At 46.6% G+C, this 18,145-nt stretch overlaps 1 protein-coding gene across 6 annotated transcripts in view; it reads right to left on the bottom strand.

Moving 5' to 3' along the window:
- L3MBTL3 (L3MBTL histone methyl-lysine binding protein 3) overlaps positions 1-17,227 on the bottom strand; it is a 44,594-nt gene extending 27,367 nt beyond the window's left edge. For 2 of the 6 annotated variants that reach the window (XM_078875947.1, XM_078875957.1), the window contains exons 1-6: positions 16,031-16,197; positions 10,568-10,650; positions 8,936-9,105; positions 4,302-4,389; positions 3,706-3,886; positions 1,303-1,420 (exon numbers count right to left, since the gene is read on the bottom strand). In XM_078875947.1, coding sequence (XP_078732073.1) covers positions 1,303-1,420; positions 3,706-3,886; positions 4,302-4,389; positions 8,936-9,105; positions 10,568-10,650; positions 16,031-16,035 — 645 coding nt within the window. In that variant the 5' untranslated portion in view covers positions 16,036-16,197. The other 4 variants (XM_078875961.1, XM_078875963.1, XM_078875962.1 and 1 more) reach the window with 4 other exon arrangements.
- Positions 17,228-18,145: the final 918 nt, after the last annotated feature.

Genomic DNA, 18,145 nt, shown 5'->3' with positions numbered 1-18,145 from the left:
GAGGAGGCTCCGCCCCGTGGTCGAGCCTCAGATTCAGGAGGAACAATGCGGATTTCGTCATGATGTTAGAACAATGGACCAGCTCTTTTCCCTCTCACAGATATTTGAGGGGTCATGGAAGTATGCATCTCCAGTCTACCTCTGCTTTGTAGACTTGAAGGCATATAACCGTGTTCCCCGCAATGTCTTGTGGGAGGTGCTGTGGGAGTATGCTGTACCGGTGCCGCTTTTGTGCGATATCCAGTCCCTCTATTCGCAGAGTGAGAGCTGTGTCCATATTCTTGGTGTTAAATCAAAGTCGTTCACTGTGGGTGTTGGACTCCGCTAAGGGCGAGTCTTGTCTCTAATCCTGTTTGTGATTTTCATGGACAGGCTATCAAGGCGCAGCCCCAGGTATGGAGAGCATGGAGGTGGCGTCACTGCTTTTGCAGATGACGTTGTCCTCTTTGCCTCGTCAGTCAGTGATCTCAGGCGTGTACTTGAACCTTTTGATGCCGAGTGTGAAGCAGCTGGGATGAGGATCAGCACCTCCAAATCTTGAGGTCATGTTTTCTCCAGGTGAGGGGGGAACAGCTGCCCTTAGTGGAGAAGTTTAAATACCTCAGAGTCTCTTTCGCGAGCGATGGTAAGTGGGAGCGGGAGATCAGCCGGCGGATCGATGTGGCATCTGCAGTGTTGCGGGCACTGTACCGTTCCTTGGTCGTGAAGCGGGAGCTGAGCTCTCGACCAAAGCTCTAGGTTTACAGGTCGATCTACATTCCCACCCTATCCTATGGTCATGAGCTTTTGGTAATGACTGAAAGGATGAGATCGCGGATACAAGGGGCCGAAATGAGGTTTCTCCGCAGGGTTTCTGGGCTCACTTTCCGTGATCGGGTGAGGCGCTTGGTAATCCAGGAGAGGCTCAGAGTCGAGCCGCTGCTCCTCTGGATCAAGAGGAGCAAGTTGAGGGTTGTTCGGGCACCTTGTAAGGATGCCCCCCCTGGAACTCTACCGGGCACGTCCCACTGGACGAAGACCTCGGGGCCGGCCCAGGACACGCTGGCGGGACTATGTCTCTCAGCTGGCCTGGGAACTCACCAGGAAGAGCTAGTCTACTAACATGCTGCTGCCGCAACCCTAACAAGGACAAGCGGATTGAGAAACGAACGAACAATGACACAAACACATGGAGAGACAGACACAGGGACAAACAGACATACAGGAAGCAGCAAACATTGACAGATGCAGATAACTGTGGGAGCTATAGAAATAGGGTCCTGCACAAGTGTTGCCCGGCATGGAGACGGGTGTGACTTTTACCAGGCGATCGTCGCCATTTGACATCTGCTCGGGGTCGGCTCGCGTGTTCAGGCTCAGCTTCCGCCCGCGTTTCTTGGCGTCCGAGGCTCTGGTGTCGACGCTGCTTACCTGCCCTGGCCTACACATGTTAAATAAGGCACATAACACCCTGCTCTCAAGACCAAAATACACCCAGAAATATTATCACATTCCCTCTCTCACGTGCGACGTTAAAGACGCAATGCAAACACTCAACGAGCTCTTATATTGTAGACCAGGGGTGGGAAACCTACGGCCCCGCATAAGGCCACACGAGGACCACCACTGGCAAACGGTCCGAAAACGATATTTATCTATTACTGCAAGCATCCTTGCCACACTAATCGGTACTAGAGGGGAATATTTTGACTTAGCAACAATGTTTAAAATGTTAGCGCTACACGTACTCACTTCTGTAAACTGCAACGGCCTCTTTATATTAGGTCAACATGTACTTTTTGCATTAGAATTGGATAATGCAAAGGTTATCATGTTAATTTGTAGACCAAGGTATTTGAAATATTCAGCCCTCGGTCAGGAAATGATTTCCCATCGCTGTTGTAGACAGACAAATCTATGCTGCCTTAGGCAATCTGACACAACTCTAAAGCATGAGTGAGCCATCGCCCGTTGGCACCATACCACAAACATCACCACCGCGCAAGACGTGGGGTTTCCCTTGTTCGCGGTTGGCATTCCTCGTGGGTTTGAGCAACAGGGCCGCTCTGAGAGCCACTCCATGTGCCAGTTAAGAGGATTAGGGGCACAGGAAGATTAAAAGGGGAGGTGCGTGAGGGCACCGCACATCGGCACAGCTCCATCACCGCACCTGACGCCCTCACGTGTAAATCAGACTACTCACTGTGGCCAAATCGCACATACTGCAAATACAATACCTATCTAAATAATCAAATGAAATACTATCGTGCTATGAAGAAGGGTCAATGGCAAAAACTTTGCATATTAACATATGTTTTTTACACCACAGACTTATTGACGAACGTGTTGAGATTTGTGTTATTTGTCCTCGAGCACCAGTGTCAAATTGCTGACGCGCCTCTACTGGACATCGGTGAAAAAGAGCTTCATAAGCTCATTAGATTCCTCCCATCTAAAAAAAGATTTTGAGATTTTGATTTGAAGCATCACTAACATAATTTGTTTACTACAGCGATGACAAACATCTAGATGGATAGTAGTTATTGATTTATGATATTAATTGTCGCAAATTATAATACATACTGTCATAAATTTTTCAATATTAAAAAAATATAACATTAGCAAATATAATCACAACAAATCATAACAATATTTTGTAAAGTGGACGATCATGGATCGAATATTAGATCATAGGGTCGGCCCACTACAACCTAGCCAGTCATCCCGACTCCCTGTACGAAGATGCAACAGGGAAAGGGTGTAATGTAGTGTCTGTGACACCCTCAGCGAGAAGATGGTTATCTGCCCAAGTATCAATTGCTTTTGTGTTCATAGATTGATGTTTATATTTAAAAAAATAAAAATCAGCATGTCATCGTGTCCAAAGTTACATGCTTGTGGATAAATTATAAGGATTTAATAATTTATTAAAATTGATTCTTATGCTCATAAAACATGCAACAAATTGCGCATAACATCGATTATTTCTGATTTATTTATGTTTATACAATTATAGATTCTATAGATTGATAACACCAGATTCCACATGCACCAAAACATTCAATAATTCATGAATTGTAACCCCCAGTTGTGAAAATGTATCGGATTGTGGAGTGACAGCAGCAACCAAAACTTGCAGAATTAAGTCAGAGCATGAATTCTTAGAGCTGCCAAACGAACAAAGATCCACTACTGGTGAACGACAGCAACCACACTCATCCAAACTTTAAATCAGCTTCAAGTCAATTCAACTCATCATCGGCCCTAATCAATCCACTACTGGATGAAATACCTTCTCAAGCCTCTAGCAGGGATGACCCATGGAAACAAATAAGGACGCGGTGGCAGCTAAGACGTGGAATGCGTGCGGGAGGATGTCCGTCGATGGAGCAATGAACTTGTAGGTAGGTGCAAGATGCATTACCAAGTCCCAACACAGCGAGAGATAGCGATGGAAAGGCAAGGCCTTCATTCAGCACAGGATCATGTTTGATGATGCTGAGGAATCGTTACACCTGTCGCGAATAATTGTTTTTGTTCAGTGCGGTCTCTATTTCCACGGGTGCATACTTTTTGTTGTTTAAAACTTAATTTTACTTGCTATAATACTGTGAAGCTCAAATTAAACTGATGAATTTTGGTTTGCAAGTCCAATGTGCTAACTATTACACCGAAGAGGCGGGTGACGGGGTTAGGTAGAAGGGCGGGGGGTCCGAGGGCGCGTACTTCTCTGTAGTGAAGATGCATGCGCACTTGTCGCTACAGAAGCGTCCTTCCTGGAAGAACTCTTCAGCAGTACCGTAGTGCCCACACTGCTCGCAGCAGCAGATACCCTCCATACTTGGCAGCTCGTCCGCGCCGCCCGGCGGCTCCTCCTTCGGTCGACCGACGCCCTCGCCTGGAGGACCTGGCACCGGCACAGGGAGCCACGGTAAAACCCAGTGAGACACGAAAGTGAAAGTGACTTCCTGGTCAAACGAACACAACTGCACTGCTAATCTCCCACTCACAGCCCTCAGATAGTGGTGGAACTTCCACATTCCTATAGCAAGGCGAGTGAATCCATAGAGCAACCACCGGTAACTTCTCGCAAAGTGGTCCTAATTTTATTGACCGTAAATAAATCATACTGTTGACCCTCAGTTGGGAGACGAGTATTCTAACTCCTGCGCCACCTGGCTCAATTTAACGTCAATAAACCCAGAAATGTATACCTAGTAGAAAAATTATCCTCCCACAACGACGCACCCACGCACGTAACTACGTGTGGAAATCGGGCGACAATGAGACCCCGGTAACAGATGAGTGCTTGCAGCGCTCACCGCCTTGGCCTGCGTTCCACGAGCCCTCCATGGCCGCAGACTCCTCGGGAGAGACGATCTCCAGCGTGCCGAACTCGTTAATACGGAACTGAATCACATGACGACACGAGCACATGCGCGAGCACACAATTGAAGAATAATAACACAGAATGATAATTTAAACTTTCAAATTATGCATTTTTCAACACAATCGCAAGGGCAACGCAAAGTGCCTGCTGTGCATCAACTGGAAATAATCTCCCATTGTCATTACCGTTCACAAATGCTGCCTGATATTTGAATACAGAATAATACCAGGTGAGGTTTGGCCAGTGGCCCTTATTTAAAACAGATAGCATTGGAACAAAACAGGATTGTAACTTATTTTAAGACTGCATTGAAAAATGTGGCTCAAATTTTACATTTGGAAATAATAGGAATATTAAATCTTGCAAGAGTGAAAAAGTGTCCCTTATACAGTGACTCTTCGCTTATAACGTCGGCCGGTTTAACGTTATTTATCTACAAAGTCGCGGATGAATCACTACCCACATATGCATCTAACGTCGTGTGGTGTCGCTACAACGTCGCTGCCGTGGGTAACTACTTTCCACGGCAGAGAGCGAGGCGGCTGCGCAGCACGTACGTTGCTAGGCAATGCCCCCTACCGGCCCGGTGTATCTCTAAGCAGCCAGAACGTAGTGCGAGAGTTCTCGCGCTTTCTTGGGCTGCACAGGTGAGCGGAATGATAGAGTGAGCGGCGGAGCACCCTCACCTCAGTTTGTGGACTGTTTTTGTTTTCATATGGGGAGGTAATTTATCACTGATCCTACTGTTTCAAGTGCCGTGATGTGGAGGAAGGTGATCACTTTGTAAACCAAATTAGAATCTTGACTAAGCTTTCGTGACTGCAGGAATTCATATTCTTTGGGTCTTTCGGTAAAGCCACTTAGATAGAAAAATAAAAAAAAATATCACGACGTTTCAACACAAGCAATCGCCATCAGGTGAAAAAATATAGCGGGAGAGCTGCTGAGGCAGGGAAAAATATTTTAATTTTTTTTATTATTAAATTTCTATCTACGTGGTTTTACCGAAAGACCCAAAGAATACAAATTAGAATCGTTATCCTGCTTTGCAGCAGGATATATGGAGCGCATGTTATCAGTGTGGATTGATCAACATCAGCCCCATATTCCTCTCAGTTTACTGGTGATCCAGGCAAAGGCACCAGGTTTGTTTGAGGACTTAAAGGCCAAGGATGGTGAATCAGGGTGTTCTTGCAGCATCAATATTGTTAGTGAGGATTATGCAAGCAGGGAGCGCAGTGCTCAAGTGTCAGGAAAACAAATTATACTTTGCAATGCTAAAAGCAACTCTACTTAGAAAAAAAACTCATAACTTATCAACAGACCGGCCGCCTTTGTCTCCCCAGTGGCAATGTTTAAACAACGCACCAGGTACCTAGGGAATGACCCAGGGCCGATTTAGATAATGGTCATTGTTGTTGGGCATGAGTGGGAATCGAACTCGGGTCGCTGGGTTCGTAGTGCAGCACACTAACCGAAGCAATACCGCTCCTCCACTCGTGGAAAACCACACAACAGATCCGGATCATCATCACTGGGAAGAACAGTACTTAGAATACTATTTATTGTCTAGGAATGTTTTTTGTATTAGGTTTTTACATGTTTATTTAAAATATTCATTTTTTTGGCATACAGTATAGTAGTTATTTCAATGTATAATGTGTCTTACTTATGTAAGGCTAAGTATTGAATATTTGCGGTTTTGACTTTCGCGGAACTTTCCAAGAACGTAACCCCCATGATATTCAACGGTCTCCTGTATTTTGATTTAAAGCTTTCGTGACTGCAGGGATTCATATTCTTGGTTCTTTCGGTAAAGTCACGTAGAAGGGAAGTAATAAAATAATAAAAATCTAAAAAATAAAAAACAATACAAATATATATATTTGTATTATTTTATTATTTCCCTTCGACGTGACTTTACCGAAAGAACCAAGAATATAGGTCTCCTGTATGTAATAAAATACCACCTTAATTCTGCAATGTACCAATATTGCACACAACTCGACTTTGTGTTGCACTGACATTTTTGTAGACCAATAACATAACTGACACGCACAGTACACACATAACAAGACAGTGAAAAACATCAATAAATAAATCCAGCAGCCTGTTTTGTCCCTTCAGCAATGCAAGGTGTTTCCAAGTTGTACAAAGGGACGACCAAAATACGCTGCCATTTATTTTAGCACAGCTATGGACATGTCAGCCAGCTTGAACGCCACATTTAGGGCAAAGGGTGACAGCGTTGAGTTGGGACAACCGGCTGGCGCAAGTGGTGGCTACAAACTGTCAATTTCACAAAAATGCTGGGCAATGGGAGATAAATGGCACGTGGGTCGCGACAACCGCCGGGCACACATCAGGCACAATGGGTCACGTGTCATTTACTCGGCAAGCAGAGCGCGGTGCCCCAGCATGTCTGGCGAGTACAAAGGCACGCGCGCGCAATTGCACGCGGTTCTGGGACTACCTTGGCAGAGCCGTGTCGCACCAGGGAACACTGCTACGTTCACAGCGATGCAGGCGCAAAACGCTTGATGGAGAAACAGACACTCTGAACCAGCACGATTACTGTGCATACATCCTCCAATTATAGAGGGTAGACGATGGACACAAGCTGAAGGCCACCACACTAAGTAACATTAGAGGAGCACTGTAATTACAGAAAAAGGTGAAAATCTGAACAAATGCTACATATAAATTGAGGACTCGATCTACCAGACTGCTTTACAATTTGAAAATAAGTACAAACACTTTAAAACTACATTAATGAAATTAAAGATAAACAATGAGGGAAACAATGTTATGTCCTTGAGACTCCAAATGTTTAAAACTATGACTATACAACTTATTAAATGTGAGATTAAAAAATAAAATCTTCAGATTAAATTAAAAAAATCACTCCCAACTTTTTACCTGTGGCCCACCATGGGAAGGGGTCTATAGCCTTTGAATGGAAAAAAAATTAACCCGTAAAAACAAAGTTTTTCACTATAAATCCTTTATATGCGTGGCATCGGTTTTATTTTATTATTAATTTCTGTTTTTCTTGAGTAAGTTATTCATTTTTATCACATTGGTATTTTAAATTAAATATAAGGAAAGTCGTATATAAGGACATTGGTCTTTGAAACGGGCGGCTAGAGTCCTCTCGTCCTCTGGCTTGAGATGGCTGCCACCTATGGGTCAGATTATTGCCTGCCACCATTAAGCAATTGGTAATTAAATATAATTTTTTTTTTCCTAAAAAGTGTACAATTTTGGAAAAAATTTTTCACGAAAATAAATTGTCACGCACAACGAGTCTGTGTGCAAAATGTCAGCTCGATTGGATCACGGGAAGTGGGTTAAAAAACGACCGAAAGATTTGCACGGTTGTAAGCGCGCAAGCAAGTGAACTTAATATAAAGGATTTAATAAAAATGAACAGAAAAAGGGAGGAAAGAAAGCATGAGAAATAAGCGGAAAAGGATTAAAAAGGAATTGAAAATCAAGAGCCAAGCGTCAGGAAATAAGACAGGAAGAGGCGACATAGGGCGTCTACGCTGCTGCATGGAGCGGTGTCTGTTTTTAAAGGGGGCGGCAGGGAGGGATTCAGGCGAGGGGTGGCCACACAGAAGTCACGTGGTTCATCGTCGGCTTGAGCTAATTTACACACACACAGACGTGGCAAGAGGAGCTGCTGAAAGGCATGAAGTGGAGAGTGATTCCCATTGTTTAGATTGATAAACCAAAAATCACATTTTTTCGAAATTTTAAGTAATTAGGTCAATGTCCGAGGAACAAATATTACAGAAAGGGGACACAGAGAACATCCTTTTATAACCAACGAGACCACATTACTCCAATGCCTCCACCAGCTGAGTCCAATCCTGGATCAACTTCAAGATCACACTCAGCATATTCAAGATCCTCCTTGGACTCACCTCTGCCCAACTCTACCATCATCTCACTCTTCCCCTCTACACACACTCAGCTTCAGCAGCCAAGGCTTTCCATCCAAGACTCCATAAAACCTTTGCTCAGTGGCAGGTTGCTCATTCTGCCTTGTTTCTTTATGTATGTATATATGTTGAACTTCTTTCGCATCGTACGTAGCAAAACATGCTAATTGGAGGTGCTCTCTTCCCTCAGAACACCGTGATCAACTCTCTGCTGCCATTTAATTCCATTGTAAGACCTTTCTCTTTTATCTGCCTATAACGCTCTTTCTATATACATGTAAAACATGTGTCCACTTTTTCTGCTCAGTGTCTTGATATGAGTGTGCATTTGGAAGCTATATCAATATCAATTATACGTATTATACTTTTTGCCTTCAATGGTGGTGCGTGTGAATTCACAAATGCAAGAACAAACAACACAATGCTCATATGTCAACGTCCATCGTTGCCTCTGAAAGAGTGCATACAAGTTATGACAAGAATCATACATTAATTCTAACAAATCTACAAATTTCTAATGCCTCCAATTTGCAGCTTTTTTCAATTAGCGCGCGTGATTGACCGGCCAACCCAAACTCCGTCGGCGGTCGTGCTTGCGAGTGGGTTGCCGGTGACTCACGCGGAGCGTGCTGCCTGGCAACGTGCCGATACCGTCCCTCCAGTCCATGGCTCCCACCACGTCGAAGTCCGGGTGGCTTGGCACTGCCCCATCACTGCCGAGAGGACTGTCAGGCAGGGCACCTTCCTCTGCCTCCAGCTTCACCTGCACCTCCTTGGACGAGGCTGCATCTGCGGCATGAAACCAGCACATGTGACCACCACACAGCGCTGTTGCTACTGGGCATGTAATGATGCGTTGGTTAACAGATATGCATCACATCATGGGTGTGTCAGAATGGAGTAATGTACTTTAAATTAATAAACGTTGTATGCAAATTATTCTACAATGTTACATTTAGGCTAATAGAGTGAACAAAACGGTAAAAACAAAAGAGATAAGGCTGTCTCCTTCAAATATCTCTCTCCACATAAAAAAAAAACATTATTCTTTACACAAACCATTGGCCCCATGTTCTTCTGGGAGTGAATAATTTCAGTAGCATTGATTTAGTACAAGCAAATTCTAGATCAATTTCAACATAATGTCTCATCAGTATTCAGGCTTGCTTGAACTTGTAAAAACAAGTTCATATTTCAAATTTGTTCCAGTATAACTGCACGTGTGACTCGTCACATGTGAATTGTAATCAAGGCTGCGGAAACTTCAATTAAAATTTTCCAAATAAGTTATCAATTCTTGTGCACAGAGCTTTGTGCAAGTACCGTGAGCATAAAATTGAAGTGAAATGGTATGTTTGTGCACGTAACAATTTTTCAATATTGCGTAACATTTAATATGAAGCAATGGAACTAGCGTTGCTTATATTTTGCACAACAGCTGCATATTACAGATGCATTGTAGTCCCTGATGGTACTTGCCTTTCATCATTAATAAAGCAGAGGCCTACGCCTGACCCCTGCCCTGCCCTCTTGCCTAAAAAACAAGGCATTAAGGTAAAACACAAGGAGAGCATCTAAGCTAAGAGAGGTGCAGTTTGGCCAAAGTCTAAAGTAAAAACTGCCATTGTAAAGAATATGAAACAAAGAAAACAATAAATGTGTCAATGATATTTTAAAATACCATGCTTTACCTTGTCCAGCCAAACATTTCGCTTGTGCCTCAAAATTATTTTAAAAGGTGGTGTGAACAGTTTTGCATAACTTAATTGACTCAGTGTCCTGTCCATGCTAAATAGGTCAACACAAACAGCAACATTGTGTTACACTACGTGTCAAACAGGAGTTACACTGTTCAACATCAGCTTAAAACATTTATTTTAATTGATAAATCGATATATTTGTAGCATGCCACTCACAGGATACAATAAAGTTGAATCTCCATTATCTGTGGAAAAATGTTATCCAGCTGGCAGATTAACCCATATATGAGGACAAATTAAATAATATATTGTTCCACACACTGGTTAAATTCTTAGCTATTCCTTCCTTGGCGAGGGTCAGTGACTCAAGTGTCTAACTGACCACAAACATGTATATGTAGCTACACAAACATAAACACAAAGCATAAATGACAAAGAAAATCCCAAGATAAAAAAAACAATGCGTAAACGTGTAAGAGCCCACATCACGACTGCTCCCTGTGGCTGTGACTGCTGATGCTGAATGTGCAAAGGACACTCCGAGCCCTCACCAGTGGGTGTAATCTCATCTGCATGTGGTTTCTCCGGGGCCGATTCCATTGTGATGTGCGAGCCGTTCTTCTGCGACGCCCTGCTAAAGAAAGGGACAATTGTTCAGCATAGTCATGAGCCATGGTCAACCCACTGCTACATGGAGGCCTCTCCAAGGTGCTGCCACCTGCTGCGATCCTGCGGTGTAACAATTCACCTATCAGCCGCACACGAGGCGATTGTATGGCCTCGGTAGGTAGACACTCAAGTCACTGGTATAAAATACATTAAGCTGAGTATTGCTGTGAAAAAAAATATTAAAGTGACAAGAAAAATCTCAACACCAAAAAACACTCTGCTTTACTTAAAATCACGGTTGAATAAGTTTTCATTTCTAAATAAGATGAATATTTTTCCATGAAAAACAAGCATTGATGCGATTTAAAAAGATAAAAGAAAAAAACATGCGACAAAAACAATGGTCAACTCATTGTAACTGGAGGTAAAACAAAAAACCAAGTGCCTCAACATTACTTTTCTAAAATATTACAATAAATATTAAAGCAGTGCACACCGACCCAAACACATCATCAAACGCATCAGCCCTGAAGGTGTAAAACAGAACCCGAGGGGATTGCAAACGAGTTTTTGTTGTTCTGGTGAGACGGGGCAACGGTGTGTGAAGTTATGGAATCTGCACAAAGTTGCCCCGAGCTGCTGCAGTTGTGTATTGAATGTGGGCAGCGAGAGGCGCAGAGGAGACATCATCTGCCTGCAGAGCACAGACGATTCGCAAAGCTGCTGCTGCTGCCCATGGGTCCCCCATGATCTCCCATGGAGCTCCTCCATTTGGCAGCGGCCAGCGCTGGCGGAAGCCATTTTGGCCGTGGTATGATGATGGATCCACTTTTGTGATAGTTTTGCCAAAGAGGGGAGGACGCTGGGTCCGTGAGCGACACGCGAATTGGGTGGCAATGGGAATAAAACCCCAGCAGCGCCCATCTTAGTGGCGGCGCCCCAGCAGCACCTCCAGCACAGACGCGCACGCTCCTCAACCCCAGCTGCCCACATGCCTCCTCGTGACCTCGACACGGTGCCAGGGTCTCGTGAAAAAACATGTATTTATTATAAAATACATGTTCACACACACTAACCTGCGCTTCGTTAAAACGAGCCTACAATATGTACAGTAATAAAATGAAATAAATTGCCGCTGCTTATTTGTTTTGTCTGACAAATTAAATTCCCACGTACTTTGTTACAGCATCAATTTGGATTAAACAAACGCGACCCCGGCATGTTTAACCATTAACAAATACACAATGAGACATTTGCTCGCCACACGAATGACCACACACCCGCGGCTGTAGACTCGAAGCCCACGCAGAATTATAACGAAATGAAACAACTTACGACGACGACGTCCTTTTGGTAAATGCCGGAGAACAGCTCGACGACTGACGACCGGGGGGGGGGGGCGCATACAGCGCGCGTGTGCGCGCTTGTGTTTAAGTGTTGCGTGTTTAAGTGTACACACGTGTACGTGCCGCATGTGTTACAGCGCCTGCTTCGCTTTAAACAATGGGGGCGACAAGACGCAGGGAAAAGAGAAGTATTCGAGCCGGATATTCAGGGGCCTTTTCTCTCTGCGCCGTCACCACCACCACCAGTAACCACGCCGAGGACTGGAGCAGCATTACAACACACACACTCGTGCACACAGCTAGATGAACACACAGACACGCAAATACAATATACACACAGGCACGCATATACTGCCACATGCAGTGATACAGTATACACACAGGCACACGTGTTATGTACTCACGTATACAGTATGCACATACGGATACTTGATAGAGTACTTACACGGTGTACAGAAACCCATAGATACACACTCTCACACTTGCTCTCAGGCATACTGGACCGACACCCACTCATAAGACTCGCACACTCCCCAACATGATTGTACACTCCGCTACTCACATAAGCGCGCACTCATAGAGACTCAAGAGACATCGTCACCCACACAACTCAAAACCCCACGGACTCATAGAGACTCAAGAGACATCGTCACCCACACAACTCAAAACCCCACGGACTCATAGAGACTCAAGACACATCGTGACCCACACAACTCAAACCCCCACGCACTCACGCAACGCCGTGACGCGCCTCGCATGCACCGCACGCGGCGGCACGTGCACGTGTTCGTGTGCGCACCCAGTGTGTGTCACCAAACAGTGTGTGTGTCACCAAGCAGTGTGTGTGTGTCAAGCAGTGTGTGTGTCAAGCAGTGTGTGTGTCATCAAGCAGTGTGTGTGTCACCAAGTAGTGTGTGTGTCACCAAGCAGTGTGTGTGTCAAGCAGTGTGTCACCAAGCAGTGTGTATGTCACCAAGCAGTGTGTGTGTCAAGCAGTGTGTCACCAAGCAGTGTGTGTCACCAAGTAGTGTGTGTGTCAAGCAGTGTGTGTGTGTGTCAAGCAGTGTGTGTGTCATCAAGCAGTGTGTGTCACCAATCAGTGTGTGTGTCACCAAGCAGTGTGTGTATGTCACCAAGCAGTGTGTGTGTGTCACCAAGCAGTGTGTGTGTCACCAAGTAGTGTGTGTGTGTCAAGCAGTGTGTGTGTGTCACCAAGCAGTGTGTGTGTGTCAAGCAGTGTGTGTGTCATCAAGCACTGTGTGTGTGTGTCACCAAGTAGTGTGTGTCGTCAAGCAGTGTGTCACCAAGCAGTGTGTGTATGTCACCAAGCAGTGTGTGTGTGTCACCAAGCAGTGTGTGTGTGTGTCAAGCAGTGTGTGTGTGTCACCAAGCAGTGTGTGTGTGTGTTACCAAGCAGTGTGTGTCACCAAGCAGTGTGTGTGTCACCAAGCAGTGTGTGTGTGTGTCACCAAGTAGTGTGTGTGTGTCACCAAGCAGTGTGTGTCACCAAGCAGTGTGTGTGTGTCACCAAGCAGTGTGTGTGTCACCAAGTAGTGTGTGTGTGTGTCAAGCAGTGTGTGTGTGTCACCAAGCAGTGTGTGTGTGTCACCAAGCAGTGTGTGTGTGTGTGTCACCAGTGTGTGTGTGTCACCAAGCAGTGTGTGTGTCACCAGTGTGTCACCAAGCAGTGTGTGTGTGTCACCAAGTAGTGTGTGTCACCAAGTAGTGTGTGTGTGTGTGTCAAGCAGTGTGAGTGTCACCAAGCAGTGTGTGTGTGTGTCACCACACACACACACTGGCAATGGGACCCCCTGTGGAACACTTTTCAAGACAGTATTGTAAGAGCACCGCCGCGACTGACCACCTCGGTGCGACAAAACACAAATCGAATAGAACACAAATCAAATCAAACACGTGCAGCCGGCTGCTGCTATTGTCTTTGTTTAACGCGTTTGGTGATTTTCCCAGCTAAGACCAATATCCCCCGTAAAGTCTAAATAGACTTTGGGCAAGTGCTGCTAGTGATCACCTATTAAGGCATACTCGGCACACGAAATGCGGGTGGCCACACCACTCCCGGTCGCCTTTGTCTCCCAAGTGGCGATGTTCACACACCGCTCCAGATCATTGTCACTAATGTTTGTGATGGCCGTGAGCGGGAATCGAACTTGGGTCGCCGGGTTCCGAACGCTGTGCGATGACAACTGCAACACGCTACCGCTCCCCACACACTTACACAGACCCAGCGCACACACGCACAGACCCAGCGCACACACTTACACAGCGCGCACTTACACAGCGCGCACACTTACACAGCACACTGATGCAGCACGCACTTACACACACACACAGCACACTTACACAGCACGCACTTACACAGCACACACACTTACACAGCACACACACTTACACAGCACACACACTTACACAGCACACACACTTACACAGCACACACACTTACACAGCACACACACTTACACAGCACACACACTTACACAACACACACACTTACACAACACACACACACTTACACAGCACACACACACTTACACAGCACACACACACACTTACACAGCACACACACACTTACACAGCACACACACAGTACACACTTACACAGAGTACACACTTACACAGCGCGCACACTTACACAGCGCGCACAGCACACTTACACAGCACGCACTTACACACACTTGCACAGCACACACACTTACACAGCACACACACAACTTACACAGCACACACTTACACAGCACACACTTACAGCACACACAGCGCACGCTGCTGGGGTGGGGGCGGCACTAAGACGCGCGCCGCCGGGGGATGGGGGATGGGGGGAGTGGGGGATGGGGGGGGGGCCTCCAGGACAAAATGGCGGAGCTCGCCGCCGCTGCGCGGAGTCGTGGAGGGATTCCTGAGCGCGTTTTGCTCTTCACCTCCCTCAGCTGCCTCCGCCCCCTCGCGTCTCTCGCACCTTGCCCACCATCTCCTCCTTCCCCCGTTCTCCAGCTCTCTCCGACACATTTTGTTTAGCCGGTGTGTTTGAGGGCTTTTTTGTCTTTGCCCTTTCCCTCTGGCTTTTTATTTTAGTTTTTGTTGTTGCTACATCTGATGATGCTGATGATGAGGCTTATGCTGCTGCTGATGAGGCTTATGCTGCTGATGATGAGGCTGATGATGATGGCTGGACGTGGACACGCAAGGCCACCAACATCATCAAAGTAACCTGTTACTGATGCTAACCCTGCTTCTCTACGGATATATATTTATAATTGTCACTATAAATCCTCAACTCGAATCAATCGCAATCTCCATTTCACAAACTCCACCTTCGTCCAACATTAACAACACATTATTGGTTAAAATGTGGGGGACATCCATGACTGAGGCAAAACCCGACAATGCTAAGCCAAAACATTCACCGAAAAGGAAAAACATAAAATTGGACAAAACTAAATTGTACAAAACTAAATTAGACAAAAATTAATTGGACAAAACTAAATTAGACAAAACTAAATTGTACAAACTTAGACAAACATGCCAGCAGGCAACTCTAACAAGGGCACGATGATGAAGATGATGAAGACATCCCCAGAGGGCCGCTGAGATTGGGGAGAGCGCGGGGCGCGACTCCCCCCCCAAGTGGCGGAGCTGATCGAAGCGCGACTCGACGATGTCGCTGGGAATGGTTTTTAAAATATTTCCTTAATTATTACAACCGCTAATTTTACGTCAATTGCAACAGCAATATATTGATTTTGTGTTCGTGTGTATCAATATACACCTCCTTCTCCTCCTCCTTGAATAAAGGGAAAAACAAAAGTATGTGCGTGTGAAATGAAGCAAACAGGGCCTGACCACCGCCTCCAACTTAGGCGACGAGAGTGCGAATAGCGGAGAGACAGAAACTACAACAACAACACCACAAAGACAAAGATCCCCGTATAGCCCTGCAGGCTGGTGAAGGCAGGTTGTGTTAGCGAGCACCTATTAAGGCCGGCACACAAGACGCACACAGGACACACGCACTCCGCATGCAAGCTCAGCTATTCCCTTTACTTCATTCGCTGTTAGTGCTGCTGGCTGCTGCTGTGTGAGTGAGTGTCGCCGTGGCTGCTGTCCGGGGTCATCTCGCGGGTTCACCACCACCACCATCGAGTGTCCACCACCAACACCTCCACCACCACCACCCCAGTGTCCACCACCTCCACCTCCTCCCTGCGCTCTGTCTCTTACCCGGTCGGGTTCCTCCTCCCGGCAGCAGCGGCATGGGCCTCGCGAGGCCTCTGCGCATGCGCGAACAGAGACCCCCGCCACTCATCCCCCACAGCCCCCCTCCCACCTCTTCATCTCCCCCCCCCCCTTTACTTATCTCTGCCCCCCCCGCGCCCATTGCTCCTCATCACTGAGCGCCCCCCTCGTTCTCCTCGTCCCCTTTCTTCGCTCCCCAGACCCCCCCCCCCACTCCTCGTGCTGCTCTCGTCACGTTTCTGCTGCGCTCAGGTCTCCCTCCACAATGCGCGCTGCCTCCAAATCGCCTCTCACCTCTACACCGCCCCCCTATTCACCTCTACACCGCCCCCCTATACACCTCTTCACCCCTAAACTAAAACACCCCCAGCGCACCCCCGAGACTAAAACACCCCCAGCGCACCCCCTTCTAGCGAGCGTTGTTCAGTCGCCTCCTGAGAGACATTAGCAAACTCGCAACCTTCACACCCAGCGCACCAGGCACGGGTTCCCTCACGACGCGTCCCACCGCCACCACTCTCACATCGCTAATTCTCTCTCTCTCACATTCACCGTCTGGAGTTGTATAACAATTATCGCACTGCAAAGCCCGCGACGCAATTCTAACCGGTTTGCTCACACCAGTTCAATTCCTGCGACGGGCATCCGGTATTGCTGCTCATGCGACAACTGCTGCACAGATACCATCACCACCATCATTATTATTATTGATGATGATGGTGATGATGGGACCAGCGGCACGCCGTCATTGTCAATGTAGCACCAGAGCTTGGCGTCTGGCCGAGCTCAGGCGGACGTTCAAGAGCCGTCGGGGCACGATCCGCGCGTCGTGGGGGCGGCACAAATCGCGAAACCAATCGGGGCAGTGAGGCGCGCGATCTCCCGGCGCGGCACGCGTTCATGCTGACACGGGAACTCACCTGCAGCTGAAGCTGTCGCTCTCCGTGCCGGATCGTGAATATTCCCTAAAGTTGTTTACAAATCTAACGCGAAACACAAACTGTATTACCCTGAAATAATTTAACAAAGTGTAGAGGATGTGACGTCACGCGTGTTATGCAACGCGCGCCGGAGCGAGCTGCCGTGCCGCGCTCAGTGGGCAGCGCGGTTGTACCGCACTTCTATTTACGTCTATGCTCCCGGCCTTGGCCAGAGCACATGGCAGCCTGGGGAAGACCCTCATCCAGCAGTGGATCGAGAAAAAAAATGGCGCTGTGCGTGCAAAAGGTGATTAGCAAATAACAATGATGTCATTGATTTGTCCCTGGAAAGACTCAGTCCCAAGACTCCTGTTTAGGAGGATTCTGCAGTCACGGTGGATAATTTGTGTGGGAAGCCGGAATAGGCAAAGAAAGCCCACCACATATTAGGGGCTAACAACAACTACGGCGGCTACACACGGCTTCACCAAATCCACTTGCTATTTTATTTTATAACCACGCAATACAAGCAGATTTCTGAGTTTCACGGATCTCTGTGTGGTCCACCAACCATTGTCCCTAAAGCTCAGGGCCACACGCGTACGCCACAGCGCCTGGCTCAAGAGGTATAATAATGTCCTGTAAGGGCCATACTTTCTCTTTGGATATTTCGGTAAAGTCACGTAGAAACAAAATAAATTAAGTAATAGAATACGACGTTTCGATTGCAACACAAGCAACCGTCATCAGGTAGAACTAAATTTGAGAGAGACAAAACACAGACACGGAGACACAGACAGACACACAAGCAGAGAGAGACAACACAGAGACACGCACAACAGAGACACAGACAGACACACAAGCAGAGACACACAGAGAGACACAACAGAGACACACAGACAGACATACAAGCAGAGAAAGACAACTCAAACTACCTATTCATCTCTCTAAAAAATTCACCAGGCTCGCATAGGTCCATTCGCTCTTTCTCTCCCGGTCGTTT

This window comes from Lampetra fluviatilis, chromosome 2, assembly GCF_964198595.1.
Source record: "Lampetra fluviatilis chromosome 2, kcLamFluv1.1, whole genome shotgun sequence".
In the NCBI taxonomy this organism is placed as follows: domain Eukaryota; kingdom Metazoa; phylum Chordata; class Hyperoartia; order Petromyzontiformes; family Petromyzontidae; genus Lampetra; species Lampetra fluviatilis.
The sequence above is the reverse complement of the archived record's forward strand: the minus strand, read 5'-3'. Positions and strand labels throughout refer to the sequence as shown.